Source organism: Coturnix japonica, chromosome 1, assembly GCF_054131305.1.
Source record: "Coturnix japonica strain WE chromosome 1, WE-NBRP24, whole genome shotgun sequence".
In the NCBI taxonomy this organism is placed as follows: Eukaryota; Metazoa; Chordata; class Aves; order Galliformes; family Phasianidae; genus Coturnix; species Coturnix japonica.
Window position 1 is genome coordinate 10551271 of NC_140663.1, and position 25451 is coordinate 10576721.

The window sequence follows — 25451 nt, forward strand, 5'->3', positions numbered from 1 at the left end:
TTGGCTGCCATTTGAAATGATCTTCATCATAATGAAACTCCAACTTCTGTTTTCAGTCTCTCAGGATAACATGGAGACATCAAGAATAGGCTTCGCTTTTCTGTTATTAATTTTTTAGCCTGAATAATTTTTCCATCAATCCTAGCATTTAGCATACTCATAAGTGCTGAGTTAATTACTTTGCAACTTTTACCAACGTTGATTAGACATTAATAAACATAGCATAGCAAAGCTCAGGATGCCATGGCATGACACGATGTAGTCTTTCATAGGAGTTTTCACGTGTAAGATTTGTTATATTTTTAAAAGCCTGACTCTGTTGTGTGCTTAGAGAGTATAGTGTTAATCTGCCAAGATCCCAAGCAAAACAAGAAGTATCTGAAGTTATGACGGATTTGCGTATCACCTGTCTGAATCAGTGACTGTTACAGACTACTGGCACAGAAGAATTCATTTTCATAATAAAACTTTTTTGATGCACAATTCAGAATTCCTCAGAATGTTATATCAGACTTTTTGTCTTGCTCCTCAGACACCATTGAAGTTTCCAGTGTTGTTTCTAAGGAGCCTATCCACTGGAGCATTCTGGGGCTGAATGCAAATAGGATGAGTGAGAGACGTACTGAACCTATACTGGACAAACAAGTGAGAGCTCATTCTAGTATCTGCTGAATGGATGTAGAACAACATGTGGAGGAACAGAGCAAAAAGTCAATAAGAATAGACTGTGAATTTTCTTCTTACGTCAAGAGTTTGTCATCTCAGTAGCACATGCAAACAGAAAACACGAGGCAGATTTTTTTTCTGCAACGTCAACTTTGTTGCTGTAGTACAGTTGAGAAAGCGCTGCTTTTGAAGTTTTCAGAACAGACCTATCCACCTTTATTAAGAGAATTCTGTAAGGAAACAGGATGAAAATAGATGGCAATTTCATAGCAGTTGTGGTGCGTATACATACCCCCTGCTTTCATTTCAGGCCAAATTCTGAATGTCAAATTTCATTATATGTATTTTTTTTTATGGTCACTTTTAAGAACTCTTCACTGAGGGCATTTGTGCTAATCCAATAGTTTAGTATTGTAGTCAAGTACAGTAAAATAACAAAATAACAGAATTTGATACATTACCTGAAGTGAAATTAGAGTTTTAATTGTTGTATTAAAAAATAAATCTACCCTATAATAACAAGATGGTTTTCATTTTTGTCACTTTTGATACTCTGCTAAGCAGTCTGAAGTTTGTAATATATCTGATGACATGACATAAAATGTTGTAATAGTACATTTTATAGCATGAAGGTGAAATGATTTCTCTTCATGCTGTGAGCCAGATATAGAAGATCATATTGCAAATGATGTAGAAAATTTATACAATGGACAATGGTTTTGTTTTTAAAAGGAATGGATGCTGGGGAAAAACTACAGCTGATAAGAAAAAGGTAGATATCTCAAGGAAGGGCACTACGTTATTCAGTTGAATTTCTAAACACAGTATAAGAAATGTTTATACTTCAGGAATAAAGTAATATTTTCCTAATTACCTTCCACAGATAGAAAAGCTTCCTTCACTTACCTTTGGTGAGTGCTGGAGTGTATATGTTTTAGGTAACAAATTCAAAGTAGTAACTTAATTCTGACATTAAATACTACATTGCTGAGAACACAGATATGTCAGTTGTGAATATTTTATGTGAACTACCGTCTGCATTGGAACTTTGGTTGTCAGCTTTATCCCATCTTACATTTCCTCCTTTTTTTTTTTTGGTATTATTTTGCTTGAAGTTTTATGCTGTGCGGTTTGCATTACTTCTCTTATCTATTTTCTTTATTTTCACTTTTTCTGTTAAACTGAAAACTGTGACAAATAAGGTCTATATATGAGATAATTAGGAATCTTTATTATTTTGAAATTTGATCACCAAACCATTTTAACTTTTTTTTTTTTTTTTTTTTTTTTTCTCCCGCTGTTTGTTGTATTCATGCAAAAAAACAATGTAATGGTAAATTATTCTAGAGCACTTTGGGGAATGCAGCTGAAAACTGTTCTACATGAAATGAAAAGAAGGGTGAAATGACAGGGTTTTTCCAACTAGGACCTACTTTAGAGGCAGGAGAGAAATCCTAGTATTTCTTGTAGCCAATCTGTAGAAATTGTTCCATAAATAAATAGGATATGATAGTAAGTTTTGCAGGATCAGCCAAGTTATATTTAGTCTACCTGGTCTATCTGGCATAAAATGTCAGCAAAAATGTTGTCTCTTCCAAAAATAAAATAGCTTCTCATTAGCATTTCGTAACCAAAAAGAAAGAGCCACCACCACCATCAAAAAACAATCCACAGGTGATTTGTGTAACTGCACAGCTTTGCTTCATATACCAAAGTGCATTTCACATCCAAACCACTTCTTTTAAAAATATTTGTTCCTCTATCCATAATACTGAATAGTTTGTCCAAAACCTCTTTAACAGAAATGCAGGATTCTCAGTAATGATCCTTATATACCTTCTTAAGTCCATCATCAGAGTATCCTGTTGAATAAGCTGTAGAGTCAAGATGTCCATGACAATCAAAGATTCATTTCAAAACTGTTAATTAAGGAAAAATTTAAAAGCCTGTTACCGCTGTGAAAATGTATGTTTACTTCACAGCTGTACCATCATGGCCTTATGACACACAACTTAAAAAAAAATGGAGAAATAACATATCCCCCCCAAGGGTCATTTCATGTGAATGTGCTGTAGAGCTGTCTGAAGTAAATATGAATCCATTCATTAGCTTTCTTTGACATCTTATTATATATATATACAAAAGAAAAAAGAAAGAAAAGCATTCCAATGAACCTATTTTTACCCAGCTCTGTATTTCCTGATCAACAAAACTGAAACATTATGACAATGTAAGGGAGCTGGTTTTACAAGATAAGATTTTTAACTTCATCTGTGTTCTAAATATAATGTATATTTTATTATGTATAAGATATATTTAGTGCATATATAATGCATATTTTATGTATCATGTCCCTTTATGTATCATGCCCCTGCACAGGAAAACCTGTCTATATTTATGTTTCATCAGTAATATCTCTGCTACTAATAACAATTAACAGGAACAAATTCCTGCAGAGCTCCTGCAGGGCTTTGGAAACGTGAAGTATTAGAGATCTCAGTTTCTTTGTTCAAAAAACATTACAATGGTTACTTTTATGTAACATATTTCAGTTTATATTGCAGCACTACATCTGTCAGCTGAGAGCAAACAGATATATATGTATTATTTTTTTGTGACATAAGTGATCGTTCTTTAATGTTGAATACATTTTGTTTCCTATTTTTCACTCCCACTTACTGGCTTATTGTAAACAAAGTATAAGATATTCCTTGGCTCCATTTTTACACCAGATAACAATTTTTGAATGTCTTCATGTTTGTTAAGCAGCTGGGGACAGGAGTTCACAATAGGTGCAAATGAGCACTCAGGATGGTTTGAAGTGTGTACGTGGTATGTATACAGTGAAAAGTCTGCTACACATCTTGGAGCTGTGTTTGACACTCTTAATGCCTGAAAGGCTATAAGAATTCTCCCTCCTAAAAAGAAAGTTTTCATTCTGGAATCAAAACCATAAAATACATAAAGCAAAGACTGGTGCTGATAATGCATTTAAACTTCACTTGCAGAAAGGTAGGAACTTGTGAGGTACTTACTATTGACTAGCAGTAGCCATTTCTTGCCCTGATAAAATTATTATCGTGGGATCATCAAGTATGTTGTCTGGCAGGGACCTTTGGAAATCGCTTTGTCCAATACTTCACTCACAGCAGGACAAAATTCAAAGTTAGAACTATTACGTCACAGCCTGACCTGATGACTGAGCACCTGGTGAAGGGATGTGACTGGCCTAGGGAGCAAGGCAAAATGTTTGCGCCTATGCTCCCCATATAACCAGAAGGGCTGGACTCCATGCGGAGCCAGCCTAGGCTCAATAAATGCCAGCCACTGATGGGAGAGCATCTCTTGGAACTGGGCTGTTTCCAGAGAAGGTGTGCTGTGTAGGCAGAGAGCCCTTCTACTGGTTGGGTGAGTTCAACATTTCTTCTGTATGAACTTCGTGGTGTGTATGTGAATACTTTGCCTGGTATTGCCAAGAACATGTCAGAAATAACTTTGCTCCTTTGTTAGCAGAGCATGTATTGCTCAAGCTTTAATTGAAGTGAGTGTCTATAGGGATACAAAATTCCTAAATGTGTAATCTTCCTGATAACTTGTAAGTTTTTTCCTCTTAATAGCCTAGGTATTAGTGTTTTCTGCTGTTTCAATCCTTATATTTGACATAACTAAGGGAAAGCTTAGTCTGTGGAAGGAATTTCCACATCTCTGGTGAGAAAAAGTACACTGACAAATACTGTTTCAGTTGAAGGGAATACACCCATGACTTAAGTGAAAAGAAACACTGACCGTATAATGCAGTACCAGTGTTAGCAGTAACTTATATAATATTTGGTTTTGGCTGCTAACCCCTGAAGATGGACAAATGGGTTTTAATTGTGGGGTCCTCGCAGAATAGGATTCACAATACTTTTTCACTGGACCAAGTGATTTGAACCATAAGTATACAAGGTAAAGATCAGACATCCTCTACCTACTAGAATTAATGAGTGAATGGCTATACCCTAGTCTTCTTATGGTTTCTTATGGAAAGCTGCTACTTCTGTGTCAGTTTCACTTTTATGGCACTACTGACAGCCCAATTTGAGGAAGACTAAGAGTGCCCCTCACAAAAAGGAGAATGCTAAGACATCCATATCTAAATACATGTGTTATTCTGAAAGTAATATTTTGTATTTCTATGGAAACCATAACAGGTAGGAAGAGCACAATAACACTATTTGATAGAGCAGGTTCTCAGCTACAAAACACTGTTTTCTCAGCATAGTCACCACCACCACCTTTGCATTTTTACCAGTGATGAACAAGAGCCTGCACTCAATGCTCATAAAAATCTGCATTACTGGAGGTGACCAACTGCCACAGCTGAAATAAACCACTCACATCTTGACTAGGCTAATATCCACTGGTTGATCTCCACAAATGTTCAGCAGGTGTCAATGAATGTCAGTAGATATATTTTCTGCACGGAGGAATTTAGTGCCACGGATCTGCTTCATACACACTTGCATGTCAGATGTCATACTGTCAGACTGCCCCTCTGCTGCCATCTGTCACACAGCTGCAAAATGCAATGGAGCATTGGTGGGAAGGCTCAACATCTACTGCCACCTTTGATCATAGAATTGTAGAATCACCAAATTTGGGAAAGACTTACAAGATGTGTGCCCCGGTGGCGCAGTGGTTAAAGACGCCGCCTTGCAACACTGGGGCCCGGAGTTTGAATCCCCCCTGTGGCGCAAGTGGTAGAAGTGCCGCTCTGCTACACAGAGGCTCGAATCCCGGGGGCTGGACTCGATGATCTCTAAGGTCCCTTCCAACCCGCACGAAACTATGAAACTATGAAACTATGTATTTCAACTGTCTGCCTATTACCAGTAGTTCTCACTAAACCATGTCCCTCAGTACAGTCTATAAATGTTCCCTAGACACCACCAGAGTTGGTGACTCCACCACCTCCCTAGACAGCCTGTTCCAGAACCTGACCGTACTTTCAGAGAAGTAGCATTTGCTAACATCCAACCTGATGTCATGCATCAGTGTCATAAAAATAGGAGGTGTTAGTTCTGGAGCAGCCAAAATGCTGTATGCATCACTAACTGCATGCTGAATTCAGAGCGCTGGCAATTCTGCAACCAGAAGGGATCATTATGTTCACCTTGTCTGACCTCCTGTGTTATATAGAAGATTTCTTCAACCATTTCTAGCAAATAAGAGCAATTGCCATGGGAGGGCGGAAGAAAAAGAAAAATTTTCTAGATACAGAGAATCTACCACTTGGTAGTAATTCAAATTATTAGTGAGCCTGAATAAAAAAACACACATTATTCTAGTCTCAGTGCATAAAGGTTTGATTTTTAGCTACTCCACAGATCATTATAATAGATGTTTGTTTTATGAGGAACATAATTAGTCATTAAAATCAGGGTTTGTTTTAAAAATATTTTGAAATGTCCATAAGTTTTTCATAATATGATATTTGAAAAATTAAGCTTCTCTGTTGTAAGGTCCTAGGACATACATGTCCTTGAACAACATGTGATTTCATTCTTACTCATCTTTCTTATTCTGTCTCCCCTTCTCCTGTTATCTATTTATACACTACTTGCTAAAGCAGATTTAATATAGTATAAGTTCAGTTACCCCATGTGTTTATACGTTTTCCCATAATAGAACAAAATCTTTAGTCTCTGATGTCATTGGAGAAAGCATGTGTTCACAATTCAATTTTTCCTTCTGTTTTCTGTTGCTTAGTACACTGATTTCTTGTGTACATCAAGCTCTCCTATACCATGTTGTCATTACCATAATGAAGAGAAAGTGAGAGACATTACAGACTTTATAGTAGTTTGACTTGAATGTTTGAAGAAGCAGCAGCAAGAAGAGGATATCTGTGGCTTTCTTCAGTTTTTCTGTGGTAGACATTCAAATATCTAATGGTATCAATGCGTCTGAAAACTGTCATTTAAATAAGCAAATCTACAGGGTTAGTAACATGTTGGAGAGGTCAGAGGAAAACGGATGGTGATGCATCCATGCTGGCATTAAAACAGGCCTTGTGGTATGTTGCTACATGAGGTGATGTTCATTATTGTCTTCTGTGTTTGTTCTTTATTCTTGTTTCTTCCTGCTAAGAATGCCTCAGAAAGAGTTTAGAAAATGTTATATTGTAGTATATATAGTTCTGTTTGCATTGGGTACCATATTGAAAACAGTTCCTTCTTCAATATCAATAGCTGTATCCCCCTACTGTTTTGTCTGTGAAATCTGCTGTTTCTGTCCAACACTTCTATTTATTTATTTTTTTTTTTATTTAAACAGAGGGCTATTTTCTGGATCTCATACTGTCCACAGACTTATTTATTTATTTATTTATTTTTCAGAATAAAATAAGAAAAATCTTACAGAAGAATTCATGTAAGCTTAATGTGATGTGGTATTTTCTAATATTAATGAACTATTTCACCCACTTTGAATTCCTTGATTGTATTGTTTTTAGTGTAGACAAATAAACAGGAAGTCAAATAGCATTATTTATGGTAAGATTTTAGACTGAGATTAATACTTAAGTCTAAGGAAATTGTACTGTGTGAATGAGCTTAATTTCAGTAACCTGAAAAACTTTGAAGCCATAGGTTCACTTTTAGGTTTATATGAATTTATAATGCTACATAGATTTAAGCTAGTTACAAATATAATAGCATGCATTTAGTTTCTTCCAAAGTGTATTCTTTCCTTTATAGCCTTGAAAACAAAAGCCCCACAGCCACAGTTTGGAATGCCGTGAACTGCAGAAGTGATGCCAGTGGGAGGCCTGAGTTATCTGAGCCAGTTTGACTTTGTCCTTTTTGTCTTGTAGCTAATCAAAAATCCAAAAGTCCACGCTCAGCTTTCTTTACCATAACTTTTTTTGAAATAGGGACAATTTGGGATGCTTGAAGAGCTGAGTGTGTATTAATATAAAAATCTGAATGAATCACAGAAATATCTGAAAGGGATACGCAGTTCAGATCATTTCAAATAGGAATATAACATACTCCCTCTAGTGATGAAAAGGTCATTTCTGTGTTCTTCAGTTGAAATGTGGCATTGCGTCTACAAGGTGACTTACTCAAAGTTTTGCTGGCTAGTAAAAGCAGTGTCTTGCTTTCTGGTGGTTCATGGCATTATTGCATACATACTTAGAGTAATAACAAGAAGCAGGAATATTTCTTAAGATTGTTCTTGAGTGTAAGATTTTAGGACACAGACCACTATAATTAGCTCACCTTCTGTGAGGACTGATTCACAGAACTTAGCAGCGGTGAATTAATTTTATCTACTAATAAAAATAAATTCAGGAAAAGAACAACTGTGAGTTTTAAAACAAATAGGCCTAATTTGCACTTACAATTCTTGCTTTCAGGTTTTTTTAATTTTCATCTCAGATTCAGTGTTCCTTATAAAGGATGATGCACAAGCAATACATTTTGCAGAAATTATATCCAGTGGATCTGTAACATCACGCAGTAATTCTGATTTTACTGATTTTTTTTTCATTTATAATTATCTTTATTAGATATGATTAGTCACCTAGTATAACTTGTATGCACACAAGGCTCTTCTAGCTTAATAAAAATGTTTGTTCCCCTTGAAGGCTTCATTCCTTAAAAGAACCCAATGTACTGAAAGCTGTGCTCAACAAGCTTTCTTCTTGTGGAGTTCAGCCAACACAAAGTGGTGTTGTTGCCATTGTTTTACTGTATTTTCTATAGCAAGTCAAAAAACTTCTTGCCTCATCATTTCTGTTCTTCAAAGTCAACTGATTCAGACTACTGTTCCTGTTGAGGTTTTCAAGATCTAAAAAGATGTTATTAGATATCATTTAGTTCAGTTACTCAGGGGACTTTCTGTATTGGAATTCAAACTTCTTATTTGAAGAAAAACAATATTATTAAAAATAAAAGTAAAAAAAGACCTTAATGTTACACTATACTGTTTAGAAGTTGAAGTCACAGTTTAGTATGAGGTCTAGTTTCAAGAATTCTAGACCATGAAGTCTAAGGCTATTTTCATTAAATGGATTAAGAAAGATATTCCACCAGTGATAGGCTTCTATTGTCTATTGGTTGATAATTTTGACTGGAGAATATATTGAGCTCCTTGGCTGTCTGTAGTATTATGAAGTGGGAGTTGCCATTGAAAAATCTGTTAACCTGGAATAGCTGGTAGATTACTTGAACCAGCTCATGCAGAATATCATTCAACAGCTGTCTAAAAAGTCCAGTTGTGTGGAACACCTGAGGCTTTTTAGGAACTGAGGTGAGAAGCCATTTCCCTAGGAGCAGATGACTTCTACCCTCTGATGAGCACGATGGCTCAAGAACTGATGATTCTAATATTATTGTGTTGCTACTCTAGTAAATACTGTGGCAGTCCCTTGTCCTTCCAGTGCTCGTTGTTCTCTCCTCGAGAAATAAACATAACAGCATTATTAGCTAAGTATTGCCAAGTCTGCATACAGTAGTATATCCTGACTATACTGAGTGAGCACAGCAGTGCACATGTTCAGACAGATTAGTAATAAATGTCATGTACCACACAAAACGTGAAGGAGACTGAGCCAAAATAAATCGCTAGTCTTCCTGTTTTCCATCAGTACAAATGGTAGCAGTAGTCAGTACTACAACAGTGTAGGGTCGCCACCTTTCCCTAGAGAGAATCAGTGGTCAAGTGTCCATGAGGTTTTCTGTTTCTTTCTCACTGAAAAGAGGAAATGGTCAGTTGCCATGCAAATAATATGCACACATGTGACATTCTTCATGGCACAGCTCATGATCTGGTAAATAAAGTACTCTCTACTGAGGTTCATGACATGGAACTTAATGATTTTAAGGTATCATAGTATCATAGTATCATAGTCTGCGGGTTGGAAGGGACCTTAGAGATCATCGAGTCCAACCCCCGGGATTCGAGCCTCTGTGTAGCAGAGCGGCACTTCTACCACTTGCGCCACAGGGGGGATTCGAACCCCGGGCCCCAGTGTTGCAAGGCGGCATTCCTACCACTGCGCCACCGGGGCACACAGGTTCTGTCCAACTCAAGCCATTCTGTGATTCTATGTAGATCTCATTAAGTTTGTACCTGATAATTCTCACATTTCAGTGAGTTTTTGTATTTTTGCTGTAAGAGTAAGCTCACTTCCATGGTCTGATACAGCTGGTGTTTCTTTGTTCTTTTTCATTTTTAGTATGCTGGTTGCCAAGTTAGCAGACACCCTGCAGTGACTTAACCATGTATCGATGTACAGTACTTGAATTAATCAATGTATAGCAAAAAGTGCTACATTTCATCCGAGGGCAAACATTCAGTGTACAACACTTCATGTGGGCTAACTCAAAAAGATTTGCTTTCTAAGGGCATTTCAGTTTACTACATAATTTCTTATCTTGGTTAGAATTTTCTTTAAGAATGTAGAATTTATTACTTGCTGTTGGCTGTTAGTCTCTATATGCTCCGATTCAGACTCACATTCTGTTTGTAGACAAAAATAAATAAATTAGTGAGCAGTCTACTCATTGGCTGCAAATTTGTCTGGTTTACAGCAGTGTGTTTTTTAGATGAGAGTAAGGATGCTTGCTCACCTCCTGCAACTCCAAAGATCATTTGGAACAAGTGCAATTGATTGAAGTTGTCATCCCTTAGCCAGTGAACTAGTTACAGCAATGATGTATTTGAACCCAACTCATCCACAGCTAAATTACTCAAAAGTACAAACTGTCCCCTGCTAGTAGCTCAAGCCATATTTTAGATAAGTGCTTTCCAGAAGAGTGATGTTTGGATATTTTGAGAAGTCTCTTAGCGGGCTTATTGATTATCTGCTGGGAGAAAGCACTGGGGACCTACAGGGTGTTGGATGGATTTGTCTAGTTAAAACACCTTAGACTTTGCCTGGTGCAAAACTACTTTAGCTTAGATTCAGCTCAGCTAACTTTAAGCACATACAAGAGGCATGTAAGTGAGGAGGCTACCAGTCCTAAATGTCACCAGAAGTTGATGGAAAAGCTACCAAGTGTCAGTCCAGCTTGAAGTCACCTTTCACTGAATATTAAAGAGACCATGGCTGCTTGATCCCATAACACAAGCCTGTGCTGAATTGCATTAGAAAATTCGTGAAACCATCAGCCTGTATTACCTGTTCCTTTCACAAGCTTTAAATTAGGGCAGAAGGAAAACGGTATTGTATTGGTAAATAGTAGAATAAGGAATCTGTTAAAACTGAACTATTTTTCCCTTAATTGGACAAAAAAAAAAAAAAAAGTAAGGGATCTTATCCAATGTATCTAGGAGAATAGAGGAAGAATCTGAAGAGTACCTGAGAAAGGAAAGTTTTCCTGATACTGCTGTCAGTAATTTGATGAAAGCACATATATAGTAAGAAACAGAAAAGCTTAAGTAAAAGCTCTGGGAGCAGTTGACAAGGTTGTAGGAATAAGCACTTCTCCCTAATTCTCCACATATCTGTGCTTCTGAATGTGTATTTTTGCTCTCACATTGTAATCTCTGTGCACTTTTAAGATATTATCATTGAAAGTTAGGTGAGTTCGCTGCCTTTGGGTATTTTAAACAGGAAAATCAGTGTTTATTCTAGCATCATTTGAATCAATAACATATGAATTCAGTCATACCTATTTTGATTTAACAGAGCTTTTTTCACAAACTGTAGATAACAATATCCCCTGAAAGCCCATGGCAGTATACTAGAAAATAACAGCAGAGTTTGAGTCACATCACCAGAGTTTTAGCTATCTCATGAGTGGTGGTGGGGACATATGGCTTTGTTAACCAAGGTATTTGGTTTGCCTTGGTTTTGAGGAATTGAGGATTGCCTTCAATAGTTACAAGAAATTCTGCTTCACCAGAAGTGAATATAAACACCTACAATTGGTATCTCAGGAATAAGTAGCTCTAATAACTGAGCAGCTGTTAAATGTCACAAGGGTTCACAACAAAAGAGATGAGACTAAAAGATTCATACCCTGGAAGTAGTGATTTAGGTCTGCTATGGCCACTAGACATAATGGGGATAAGAATACACAGGAAAAATGTGAAGACTATGCTGAAATTGTCTCATGAAGATGTTTTATTTTCAAGAGATGATTAGTGTGAGAACGCAATAACTATACTCTATGTAGCTTTACAGAGCTCATGAACAGAAATTTGAAGTAGAAGAATTGATAAGATGCTTGAAAGGAATAACAAAATACAAATAATTATATATGGAATATTCATATTCTCTCCTAGCTGGAGAAGTAGAATCATTGACCTACCCTCTTCAGGGTTTTCAGTTTTTTATATGAATTATTAGAGCTACAAATTTTTAAATAGTAATTGCATCTACAAAAATAAAATTAGCATAATTAGATATGTTTCAATTTGATATAGGTACCTTCAGTTTGCTCTGTTATCATCAGTAGCAACAGATCCCAATTCTTGCTATCTGTTTGGAGCTCAAATAAATGGAATTAAGTCACCTCAACTGAATGTTCTAAGACTGACTGTTACAAATCTTCATATCAGAAAATGAAGCCTTACTGTACATGAAAGGCAGCAATTTTAGTTATCAAACTAGAAAAACACTCACCAACAAATTTTCTGTTAGCATAACTGAATGTAAGAAGAATGATAAGGTCAAATTCTTTTGATTGTCCCAAGTCCTTTTCTTTTCAGACATAACTGTGATGTGGAAGGTTATGTTTCACTGAAACAAGGAAATTATCCACTTGCTGGAGCATGCAGTCTTCTTCAGATGGTATTCACCAGGACTGTAGTCTCTTGTTATTCATAGTCATGATGTAAACATCTGCAACAGGCACTTGAATATTTGTGAATATGCTATCAGTTGACTCGTGTAATGTATTCAACTTGTTTCTGAGAAATTACACATTTTATTAATTTGAGTTGAGAATAGTTTTCTCCTAAAAACAAATGGGAAGAGGTCTGTTTCAAATAGTTGTTTGTTTCTTTATATGAGGAGACACGTGGTTTTTCCTGTCTTTCAAAGTAATTCACTTCTATTCTGAATAACATAATGAAGTCTTCCATGACACATCTGTTTAACTGACAGGTGGAGAACACATTTTCTATGCCACTGTTTAAAACTGGATTTTTGGGAAATTCCAGGGTTTCCCTGGAATTTACTGAATATGCTCATAGTTCAGTACAAACCTTGTCACCTTTGAGGAACAGTGGTTGAAGAGTAAATTGTTTTTACTAAGGAGCCCACAAGATTAGTGTGAATATCCTACTTCATTTGTTTGAAGTGGGACACTATGAGAGGAAAAAGGGAACAAGATGCTTTCTATTACTTTAGGAGGCAAGAAAATGTGCTTGTTATGCCAGCATGCAGAAGAGGTACAGCACTTGATAGTGCATAATCTCCACATGAGAAATGTGCTTCTACATGGACAGGGCAGTGCTACCATAGGAAGCAGCCTCATGGTTTTGTAATTTTGTAATTTTGCTATCAGTATTCCACATCATAACATCATGTAAAGCACGGATGATTTTGCCAAACGTGCAGTTCACAGAAGAAGACTACATATCCCAGAGAGCATCACGGTCAGGGATAAGTCACAGGACCAGGACACTATATAATCTCGTTCCCAGGCTGGAGTTCTCTCTCTCGGACTTCTCAGAGAGTGGGAAATGTTCCAGCCATGTCGTCTATAGTTCACAGTAGGCCTCTCCGTTTTCGGGTACTCTCTCTCTCTGTTTCGTTCGATTTATTAGCCTCAATTATATTATATTAGATTGTGTTATCTTGTATTCTGATATCATATTTAGTAAAATAAGTTTTCCTCCTTAGATTGCTGCTGGTTTTATCCCATTCCCCTGTTTTCCCTTCCTTTCCGGGCTGGGGGGGCCCTACAGGGTGGCTCCCTCCTGTCATGGGCATAGGTAAATCTAGGTAACCCGTGACAAATGCAAATACTCCTTTTGCTTAAAGCATTCCTGCAGCATGTTGTAGCGTCCTCCAATAAAACATGATGCCTAGCCCCAGTGGAATCCCTGATGAGGGGATACCATGACTTGTATCTCAGTTCAGCTTTTTCTCTGATGTCTGCATAGCAGGTGGCTACAAGGGATTTCAGCTGTGAAGCTGACAGTGGTGTTGCATGCAGCACTGTACAGTCAATCATTCATTTCTTTGAACTCTGTTCATTCGAAGTGAGTGCAACTGTACATACTATTACATATGAGGGTTTTTTTTGTCACCAGGCCAAGGTCTGGGCCAGCTGTCTAGTGAATGGTGCACAGATTAGGCTGCATATATCAACACTGGGTGAGAAAGCCAAGGATTAGAACTGTCAAAACAATCTATGGGTTGGAAGAAAGATAACTGTAATGGAAATCTGTTCCACCAGAAACATCTATTGTAGTTTTCTGCTTTTTGATTCAGAAGAAGAGATGAGCTGTGGATTGGCTTATGCTCCCATGCTATGTTGGATAGATAATGTGTAGCAGGAAACGGCTATGGAAACTATGGGGAGAGAGAGTTTTAGACTTGTATTGAAGACAACCCCAATCAAAGTATGATTTTTTTCATTCACATACATTAAGTAGGTTCTCCATTTTTGAGAATAAACACCCCACATCTTTCTGTATGTTATTTGCCATAATCAGTAAATAACCTTTAAAAAGTTCTATTATTGTTTCATACACTGAGGTATTAACTGTCTGCTCGGTACTATGATCACAAAACAAGTGAATTGAATTTGGCTTAGGAATGTGGATGGTTTCTATGGTAGCCTTTTTCAGTCCCTCTTATACTGCCTCTCAAAGTAAGACTAGATTTATAAAATCCATTTACAAATATTTTGAGAGATTTAGCAGCAACAGCTAAACACTTCACAAATCCCTCTTCAAATATACTGTTAAATAGACATTATACAGGATGACTGCCTCTGTAAGTTTGAATAAAACATTTAGAGCTGTTATCAGTATTTTTCCAGTTCAGAAGTTATTTCTGGCTTTGAAGAATCTTTCAGGGAACTCTTATGGTCTGTGTATGACTTAAGCAGGTTTAAACTCTCTGTAGCAACGTGTATGAGTTGCTTAGAAAAGTCATCCATAGCAGCTTATCCATGAAGTTAATAAAATCAAGTGGTATACAGATGTGTTCTGTTGTCAGTAGTGGAAATGTTGACCCTTTTTCCATATGTGGAATAGTCAATATCTTCCAAGATTTCCATGAGTCCTGAAAATATAGAATATGCAGTAAGAACAGATGTTTTACTGTTGAAGTTCAACAGTTCAAATATCAATAATATTTCCATTGGATACTCCAATCACTTAGATTTTTCATAGGAAAAAACCTAATTGATAATCCTGAGTAAAGATTTACCTGTAATAGCTGACTATATAGAAGACCTGCTCACATCTACGGACTACTGTGCAGGTAGTTCTTTAACTATGCCATCTCAATTCCTGAAAAAAGGCATTTTCCCAGGAAAAAAGCCAGTTTTACTGAAAGCCTTAAGAAAGCATGTTCTAATTAAGCTTTCCAATAATACAAAGCATGTTGCCTGTGATTTATTGGATCTTTATATGCAACATCAAAAGCTTCATCTCAGTATCTGATGACTTTTATGCATGTAAAGAAATACATGGAAACACATGCACATGAATCAAAATACCCTAATCCGTGTGTTGATTTTTCAGGTAGTCCTTTTGTGTGAAATCCATTTCTTTATTGATAGACAATAAGTGTATGTGGGTGTAAACAACTAAGCCATGGAAGTCAAAGTCTAAAATTCCAAACCTGGTGAAGTCTTTCCTTTTGCTTTAGTTTATATTTTTACCTGCAAGAGTGGAAATCCATGAAAGAGCAACACTATATATGCAACATGTACTGAAATGGTACTTCATTGCTTATTTGTTAGATCTACAAGTTCAAAATTAAGAAAACAAAACCCCAACTTCCTACAATCCACTTATCAACAGATGTTCAAATTTTCATCATAAGATTTTTTATTTTTTATTAAAAAGTATTAATTGCTTTCTTTCCTGCCTGTTTAGGAAGCTAATATGGTACATTTATGACAAACACGAAAGAGCAACTGATATTGGGAAATACTGCAGGGGTGTTTGCAAAGATGTTTTATGAAGAAAATTCCTGTATCTTATAGATTTTTCATGGCTAGGTACTGATTCTTTAAAAAAAAAAAAAAAAGCCTGTAACTTTCCAGTTTGATATTTTCAAGGACTGTTGTAGAAAATAGTTAAGTAGTCGTGTAATCTTCAGTAACAACACATTTTCTGTTTGATTTTACTAGTATCATCTGCGGTATTCCATGCCTCATTTGACAAGGGTGTCTTACAAGATAGTTTGGCCAGTAGTACGAAGGAATAAAGATTTATTTTTATATGCACAAAGGCTGTGCTGTCAATGTAACTTGTAAAGCTGGGCATAATGCTTGGTCAGAGTAGTTCTTAAAAGAAACAGCCTTGCAGACTTAATGAATTCACAAAAGAAAGTGTCTCAGTTCATACCATGACGAGGCAATGAATTAAGTTGCTTTGTAGAGTGACCACCCAGTGGCTCACCAGATAACAGCATGAAAAGTGCAATGGTCAGGTCTGCAAATAGTGTAATGCATAGCTCTGTCTGTGTCACAGTTGTCAGTTTCTCTCTTGTTACTTTCCTTCTCTGACTGTCTTGCTGGTTCCAGTGGCCCTCTCATAACTATTTTTTATCTCTATAGAGTCATAGAGCACTAGGATATCCCAGGGTAGAAGGGTTCTATAAGGATCATTGAGTCCAACTCCCAGATCCACACAGGAACACCCAGTTAACCATGTAAATGAATACACTTCCTACAGCCAAATTTGTTTTATCAGAAACTACTGAAAAATATTGAATATTGGGGTGGGAGAGTATTCAAAAGAGCATATGCATCTGGAATGTAATACTCCTGCTAACCACCAGGCTGCAGCTCCTCTAGCTCACCCCATGCCAGTGTCTCAAGTTAGAAGTGGTGAAGATGTAGAGAAGCACAGGCTGAATACATGTTCATTCCATAAACAGCACGCTTACCTTTTACTCCGTGCACTGTACGTCTCAAATCAAGGAAGTTAGTGCCTGTTTTATGCTATAAAATACTAAATATCATGTCCTTTACAAACTGGGATGCGGTCCCTTAAGACTGCTTTTCACAATTTTACATTTTACTACTTTAGGAAAAATCAAAACAAACAAAGACATTAATCCCAAGTATGCCTAGAAACTGTCAGTGGTATATTGGCAGGAAACAGAAAAGGGGGAGGTGATCCTCCCCCTCTACTCTGCCCTGGTGAGGCCTCATCTGGAGTACTGTGTTCAGTTCTGGGTTCCCCAGTATAAAAAAGACAGGGACCTCTTGGAAAGAGTCCAGTGGAGGGCCACAAAGATGGTGAAGAGACTGGAGCATCTACCCAGTGAAGAAAAGCTAAATGAACTGGATCTGTTTAGCCTTAAGAAAAGACAACTGAGAGGGAATCTAATCCAGGTTTATAAATACCTGAGGTGTGGGGGCCATAGTGGCAAGGCTGGTCTCTTTTCAGTAGTGTGGGGACAGGACTAGGGGTAATGGGATGAAACTACAGCATAGGAAGTTCCCCACGAATGTGAGGAAGAACTTTACAATGAGGGTGATGGAGCACTGGAACAGGTTGCCCAGGGAGGTGGTGGAGACTCCTTCTCTGGAGATATTCAAGACCCGACTGGACACCGAGCTGTGTGACGTGGTGTAGGGAACCTGCTGTTGCAGGGGGGTTGGACTTGATGATCTCTAGAGGTCCCTTCAAACCCCTAAAATTCTGTGATTCTGTGATTCTTTTATAAACCACATGAACTGAACAGCTAGTAATGAAACTATTAGCTCTATGATGATGTCTGGCTAATTGCTTTTTCCCTTTCTCCTAGTGGTTGGGTCAAGTACTTAAGATAATAGTAAACAAACTTTCTTTCAAACAGTGTCTGACTTCTCTCCATGTAGAGGTAAAATTAAAAATAATGCTGCAGTCCCAGAACTCACCAATAGCTAAATACCTGGTTTTGCCTCACTGCAGTGCTCTTAATCCCTTTGCTAGTGGTGTCTGGATTGATTAACCTGAAGATGTTCTTCAGGATAAAATCTGTCAACATCATCTATATTAATCCAGTTTGAAACTACTAGCTCTCAAAAATATTTTCATGAATGTGGTGTTCAGTCCCTTGTCTCTGTAATTATTCTTCTAGAGATGCATTAGAAATTGCTGGTATTGAACACTCAGAAAGATGAAAAACTTTCCTGTTTATGACCCATTCTAAAAGAAGCCTATGGTGTTTTGTTTTATTGTGTTATGACTGGTATCGTAAAAACTTGGAACTTCCTGCCTGGTAGTACCTCTAAAATCACTTGACTTGAAAATGATGCTTATTGTTCTCTTCAGCTGGGAATTCAGTAGATCAAGACAAATGTAGTGTTTCTTTGCCTAATGCAGTTGGTAATGTTACAAGATAAGTTTAATTTCCCATACATTTCAGTTCCTCACTGTAATAGCATCCCTGAGTATTTTGGCAAATGAACAAAAGAGTTAATTAAACATTGTTGAAATTTTCTAAGGCAAAGCATATACAAGGTCATAACAAGGGCTCAGCTGAAGTTTATTAAAGATTAGCAGTCTGTTTCTACGGGAGGGATCCCTCCAGCTATTGTAATGTGTGACAGCCTGGCATACTGCTTTCTGTGGAAACAACAAGCTGTTGTACAAGAGAATTACAGAACAACTTATCAGTAGAATGACTTAGAAGGGCTTAATATATGAAAGATATTATTATATTTTGTTGCTTTTGTAGCAAATGAGCACAATTAAGTCCTATTTCCCTCCACATGTTTGGAAAATGAATCTAGAAGAAGGTCACTGAGCAGGAAACAAGATTGTTTCTTCTCATTTACACTGTAAATGCTTGTGGCAAAGGCACTCCTGTTTCTGTACTTACCTTCTGCAGTACAAAATGTACAGCTCACAGTAAAGGTGTCTGGATAGGGAAGAGGTTTGCCATGTTTATCCTTAACTTGCAATAGAAATGTGTATTAATATATTAATATGTCTAAGAGCCCACTGAAAATTATGCATAACATTTGTGAGTTATACTGGACCATTCATGGACCAAGACCTTTATTTCTATCTCATGACATAGACTATAAGGGAGTACAACTATGAGATCACTGTAATGTTGTCGATGACCATAAGACATAGATTCATTACTGTGCAAAATGATGTCTTCTTGAAAATATGTCATCTGTATTTAGCAAAGGATGCCTCGTTTACTGTCATAGTTCTGGGGCTTCAACTAATAGTCATGTTCCTCTGCTGGCATGTAAATTTTCTTCTTATCACATGTTAACATGGAGTCAGCAATAAAAGAAATACTGAGAGTACCTTCCCCACTTCTGAAAGTAGCAGAGCTGGAAAGAGACTGTGAAGATTCAGTAATGCAGAAGTATTTGCAGAAGTCAATCTGAGCATCTTGTTCTCACATAGATATTAAAAAGTGGTATAGAAACTGGTGTGAAGGTTACCAACACTGGGTTCTTCCTGAGCTAATAATCCTATTTATTATTTTTTTTTAACTAACAAGGGAAATTTGGATTAAGTGCCACATGAATTCATTATTTTTTTCAATCTGAATTAATTGTCAACACTAAAAATCCACATTAAAATGTTATTTATTATTCCCAAAGCTCATATAAGCAGTAATAAGCAGTATTTCAGTTGCTACTGAACTAACATACTCCTTTTTTTTTTTTAATTCATTGTAAAGATTTCTTAACTATCTAAGTTTATATCCTCAAGTGCCTAATATTTTGTTAAAAGAAAAATACACTTCCAGAGGTTATTCATGTAAATGGCACCTTATTCCTCACCAGAAACAGAGCACCATTATATAGCATAACATTGTGCATGGAAAGCCTTCACTGAAGTACAATAAACTAGAATTTTTCTTTTTTAAATATCAGCCATGTAGATTAAATACCTCTAGAATGTACAAAGTATCCATCTTGAAGTTATAATAAATCCAGACAATTTAGTGTCTCTATGAACGGCCCTAATACTGTTTTGGAGAGCAAATCAATGAACTATGCAAGCGATGCTGATACATCCTGATTGCGGTCAAGAGCAGCTTCTGGTTAAAAGTAATGAAATACCTTAACATAGTCCAGTACTTTTTCATTAGGATAAATAGAATTTGAGGGTGAAAATATGAGAATATTAATAACTGTTCACTTTTTCTATTTTTGCTTGTAGGCTTCCTCACATCTTATGCTTGTTCGTATTCATAACTCTAAATGTACAACTTGGAACACTTCAGTTTTCCAATTCCAGTTGACGTGGTTTGCTTTAGATCTTGGTTGATCATTCAGATTAATTTTTCTGAGTGAAAGCAGGTTCCTTTGTGATTGCATGATTTTTGCCTGCCTATGAAATACTGTAAGATTTAGAAAACAAAGAACTTTAATAGTAACTGAATAAATGATACCCAGTTGTGGCTGTGGATAAACAGTTTTAAGAGTAATTTAAATTTAAAGCTGCTCTTAATCGATTATTTTATCACTATTGTCTATTCTATATTGTCCAGGCTGACCTTAGTCATCTCTCAACCAGTTATAAGCAGGATAGCAGTTACTGAAATTCATAGTTGAGGGAAGTCAGTATTAATGGGTTTTATAGCCTTTTCAGGTTTGCAGATAAACAAGCTTGTAAAGCCTCTGTTCTGAAATGCTGTGAGCTCTCATCCTCATGAAGTCAGCCAGCCAGTAACATTTCAGAGTGTGTAGACCAAAGCTCCTATAGCTCCTAAGGGAGCTTCACGCTGTCTGATATCATGTTTGTATGGGCCAGTCAGAGTCACTTGCAAGTTACTCCTTGCTTGTCTTCTGTTCAACAGCAGCAATAGATTGTATAAATGTAAAAGGTGCAGATATGCAATACTGCTTTTTGATCCTACAAGATCTGAAAGTATCATGTTCTTTCGATATAGAATTCAAAGATTATTTTTTCATACATTACCATGGTAACGAAATGGTAGCTAGGTCCCTATGTTCATTTTACATTAATAAAAGGCTAAACATAAGCAGTAGGAACTGTGTCCTGTTGAGCCTTGATTCTGTATAATAAAAGATGTTGTATTTCCATTAGAAAAAAAAAAGGCTTGAAATTGATCCTTTGTTTTAATTCTTGAACCACTGTAGCTTTTATGCTTGCCTATGTGTCTATGAGTGTAGCTAAAGGCAAAATCTATTAAGAGTTACTCTACATTAGTTTGAAAGCAAGGAAAAGTAAAAATTGCTTGTGATCTACAAGATTCCTATATATAGACCTCAGTGCTCAGATTCTGATGGGTATTTAGGATTCTCCAGTAACTGCCTCTAAATCTGTTAACCTACACATTGCATAACTTATGGTGCTTACAGAAAGGTATAAAGAAGGCAGAAGTATTAATAGCAGCAACTCTGTTCCTCCAGGGTAAAGGAGTAAAAGAGGTGATAACTATTGATTACTCCATTAGCCAGGGAATTGCTTTAACCATTTGAAAGATCTCAGGTCCTCCAGGCTGAGGAATGAGAACAGATGCAGGAGGAAAATAGGACTCAGTAAGATTTAATCAAGGGCAATAAAGTTCTGGCTGGGATGGAAATGCTGTACCTGAGGTAAGAGTCACCCTGAATATGTGCAGGGTGTTTTCAGTAGATCATGGTTTGCTCTGATTGCCATTTTGTGGAGGAAGGAAGCAGTTCCTATCTCACAGGAGTATAACTCTCAGCATACCATAAAATATAGAGCTCCTGGAGCAGAGTGCCTAAGGGTTCTTAAAGAGTGGAAACTTTCATGTGACTGAGTGACAGTATTATCTCTTGTTTTTCCTTAAAAATATTAATTTGTGTAATTTAACCTATTTCCACTCACTCTTCATGAGACTCTTCATGCTGGGGTTTCTAGTGCTACCATGGGACACAAAGAGGAACAGGGAAAGGAAAACATCAGATTCACCATTAGATCTTCAGTCAATTAGGGAGATCAGAGGGAAACCTAGGGAAACTAAATCAAGAAACTGTTGTGTACAGTGATGCTAGTGACAGTAAAGTGCAGTTCTTGGTCTTTCCATTTTTCAACAGAAATCTTAGTTTCATCTTGAAGTAGAATAAGAACTGTCTGAAATTTCAGAGCGTTACAGAACAAGATAATGATTGAATCAGCTGCTCTAAATACATGGATATTTTACACGTGGGGATCAGTGTATAATTTAAATGGAGAAGTGTTAACCAGTGTGTTGAGGAAAAAGAGTTTGTATATAGTTTGTAACTGGAACATGAATTTCATTTTAAAGGCAGACAGCAGCTTAGAATACTCAATTCATAGTGCAGGGCACATACATACATTTTCATGTATTTCTCATATATATGCCATATATGAAAGAATGCAACTTAGACACAGGAGGACCGAAGATTCCAAATGAAGAGAGATTCAGAATCTAAAAGCTAGTCCATTACATTTCACTACAATAACAGACATGTTGATAACAATGCAAAAGTTAATTCTAGGCAAACTGGCCAAAAGTAGAGTACCAAAGCAGAAAAATAAAAACCAGATAACTGGTTTTGGACCTGCTATGAGACTTCACAGTCATCCTTGCTCGATAAGACTGTAGAATATCCATATATTTAAAATAAACTGCAGTGTATTAATAATACTAATAATCACTGAGAAGGAGTCCGGTAGGTAATCTGGTTCAACCTTCCACTCAAAACAGGGATTACCACCATATTTCATGTAACTGGTATTTTTTCTTCTTCTTCAATGATTGTTAAAGTTCCAGTAATCTTACTTTCACCACAAAAATATTGAAGAAATTGTAAATTAGTGGCATTCATCTAATATCCAAACTTCTTCACAGTGCCTTGTCTAGGAATATAATAGCTGTCATTTGCTAAAGTTTTCTTTTCTCTGATGTTCTGTGAGGAAGATACTGTTCCTGTCAATAGACAGTGGGAGTGAAATATTCCTCTGGAGAGAGCATGCAGATCAAACATCCGATGCCTGAGCTGCTAGTAGAGCTCCCAGGAGCTCATGGGCTTGCTGGGATCCCTGTTCTTCTACAAAGTTATCAGAAGGGACTGGAGATCTTTCAGGATGCTGCTGCATCTCCGGGGGTCAGATATTCCATATGGAGTACATTCAGCATATGTAAGGATGTGGCACACGTTTCAGTGCTTTAATTGTGCCCTCCCTGAAATGCAACAGTAATTATTCTAGTGAACCCACTTCTTCAAATATGAATGTTTCAGAAATGAAGTGCCAAGTAAGAGGGATTTTACTTTTAAATTTTGAGATGAAAAGAGGATTGAACATACATAAATGAAGGAATGAGTGTCTTATCTACCAAGACATATTCCTGATGTAGACTTCTAGAAATTGTGGCTTCTCAGGTCTTTGCCATAGACCCTCAGGTGCATATGGTGAGCAGTCCACGTGATAAACTAACACACCATTATATCATTAGGTCTGTGCTGACAAAAGGTTTGGATAACTCTATTCAGTATTCAGGCCATTCAGTACTTTGCCAGCTCCAAGCAGAAGCCAGCAGGAATGCTAGGAGAAAAAGTAGCACTTCTAAAGTGCTGTTCATGACACAGGAATCTCCATTAGAACTAGCTGAAGAGTGAAATTCAGTTTCAGATTGACAGCTACATTTTAGGGCTTAATTCAGTCGCTTAAGCACAGGAAAGTAGCAGTAACCGAAGTACTCAAGGGTGCTGTCCTTTTCTCCTTGCTGTGGTTCCAAAAGGATGTGGATTTCCATATGGCCTTCATATTTTTGCATCTTTCCTTTAGATGTGAGATAACCCAGGCACCTGCCACAAGGAGTCCTGTGTACAGCTCAATGAACTGAACTGCTAGTGTGTAGGTAGCTGAAAAGCTCTCTTGCTTCTACCGTTGATAAGATCTCTGACTTTAATAGCTTATGCACGTGGAACAACTTGTAGACAACTACACTTAGTTTTATTAATTTCACAAAGGATCTCACACAAAATGATTCATCAGGTTTAAATCAAGTGTTTGAATAATAGGCATCAAAAAGTGGATGAAATAGACTGACCTGAACAGATTCCTGAGTTGCTACTGCATAACATGAGAGTCAGAATATAGTGTATAAGGTTAGGTGGATTAATAACTAAGAAAGAGACAGTGTCTTTTGCACAATATTGTAATGCTAAACTGAGCGGACAGAAGTGGAATACTTGGTTTCTATCAGCTTCCTTGTGCCAAGAACACTGAAACCAAACCTTTCAACTGTGTTTTAATCACTACAGCATAAATAGAAGTTGACTGATTAAGATAGTAAAAACACTGAGTCTGATTAGGACCTTGAAATCACCCACCTGCAAATGGAATTTTGAGTGTCTTCAGTCAAAATAGGGATTTAACAAAACAAAACAAAACAAACAAACAAAAACAACAACGACAAAAATTGGTGGTGGGGTGTTATTAGGAAATCAGGTCAAATTCAGATTGTTCCCTGCTAACATCTCAGCTTCTACCTAAACCTGAGTCATTTCTCAGCATGTATGAAATACTGCCTCTCAGCATTTATGGAACTCTGTCATCTAGATGGCAATAGAAGCAATAACTAAATTTAAGCACTTTTGCAGTTTGACAGTGTAGTTGGCAGGTGATCTGGGCCACTCAATCTGTCAATTCTACCCATTTATCAAGTCCACATAAGGCATGAAACAAGCTATATGAACATAACCCTTGTAAATTTACTTACAGATTTATTATTTTGAGTACTAAATAAATGTTTAAAAGAGCATGGAATTGATTATTTGCAGACAAGACTTTTTCTGAAACTATGAAAATACATCAAAAATTCTTGGCAACTTTGAATGCCTGGTCTCACTGTGATGGTCTTTCTACGGTAAAGTAGAAGGTATAGCAGTATCATGCATTTTCATCTGAAAATAAATAACTTGAGTCCAAAGAGTATCTGGCCCAACCATACACAGGCATCTCATATCCTGTGTCAGCTTCAACAAGGGTAACTATATGGTTCTGAAAAACATCTTCAAGAGGATGATGTGCTACATAATGTGTTGTATAAACAGTTTACTTTGTAAATTTTACAAAACTTTCAAGCAGATCATTCTAAATTTAGGTCGTGTATTTGACAGCATGTCTTTCATTTTTATTAATAGGCACCACAAGGCCACATAAGGAGGGGGAGGTCCCTGGTGTGGACTATATTTTCATCACTGTTGAAGATTTTATGGAATTGGAGAAAAGTGGTGCTCTCTTAGAAAGTGGAACATATGAAGGTAAGCACACTTTTGCTGCTAAATCTGTCTCTTCTTTCTATTACACTATTTTCTAATATGATGGTATTACATTGGGGCATATCATCATAATGTTTCTTTACTACACTGATACTGCAAATTTGTGAAGAATCCTATGGTAACCATGAAAATATTTATATATGTGAAATCTAAATGCAGGTGAGTGCATTGGGATTTTAGAATAATATACCACTTAAGAGAAACTGTATAATACATTGCAATTATAGGAAAGAAACACTAGTCCTTCACGGCAAACACTTGCAGATATTTTTGTAAAACTGAAGCTATCAACTACATTTTTAACATAGGATAAATAAATCCTAGAACAGAAATCAGTTGTAAGGCAGACACTTCTTTGCATACGAGGTCCTGCAAATACCAATTTATGTC

The 25451-nt window shown here is 36.8% G+C and overlaps 1 protein-coding gene across 16 annotated transcripts in view; it reads left to right on the forward strand.

Moving 5' to 3' along the window:
• The window catches only part of MAGI2 (membrane associated guanylate kinase, WW and PDZ domain containing 2), a 679299-nt gene that overhangs the window by 368370 nt on the left and 285478 nt on the right, over nucleotides 1–25451 (forward strand). For all 16 annotated transcript variants that reach the window (XM_085512814.1, XM_085512758.1, XM_085512827.1 and 13 more), the window contains one exon: nucleotides 24924–25043. In XM_085512814.1, the coding sequence (XP_085368940.1) occupies nucleotides 24924–25043 (120 nt within the window). The remainder of the gene's footprint in view (nucleotides 1–24923; nucleotides 25044–25451) is intronic.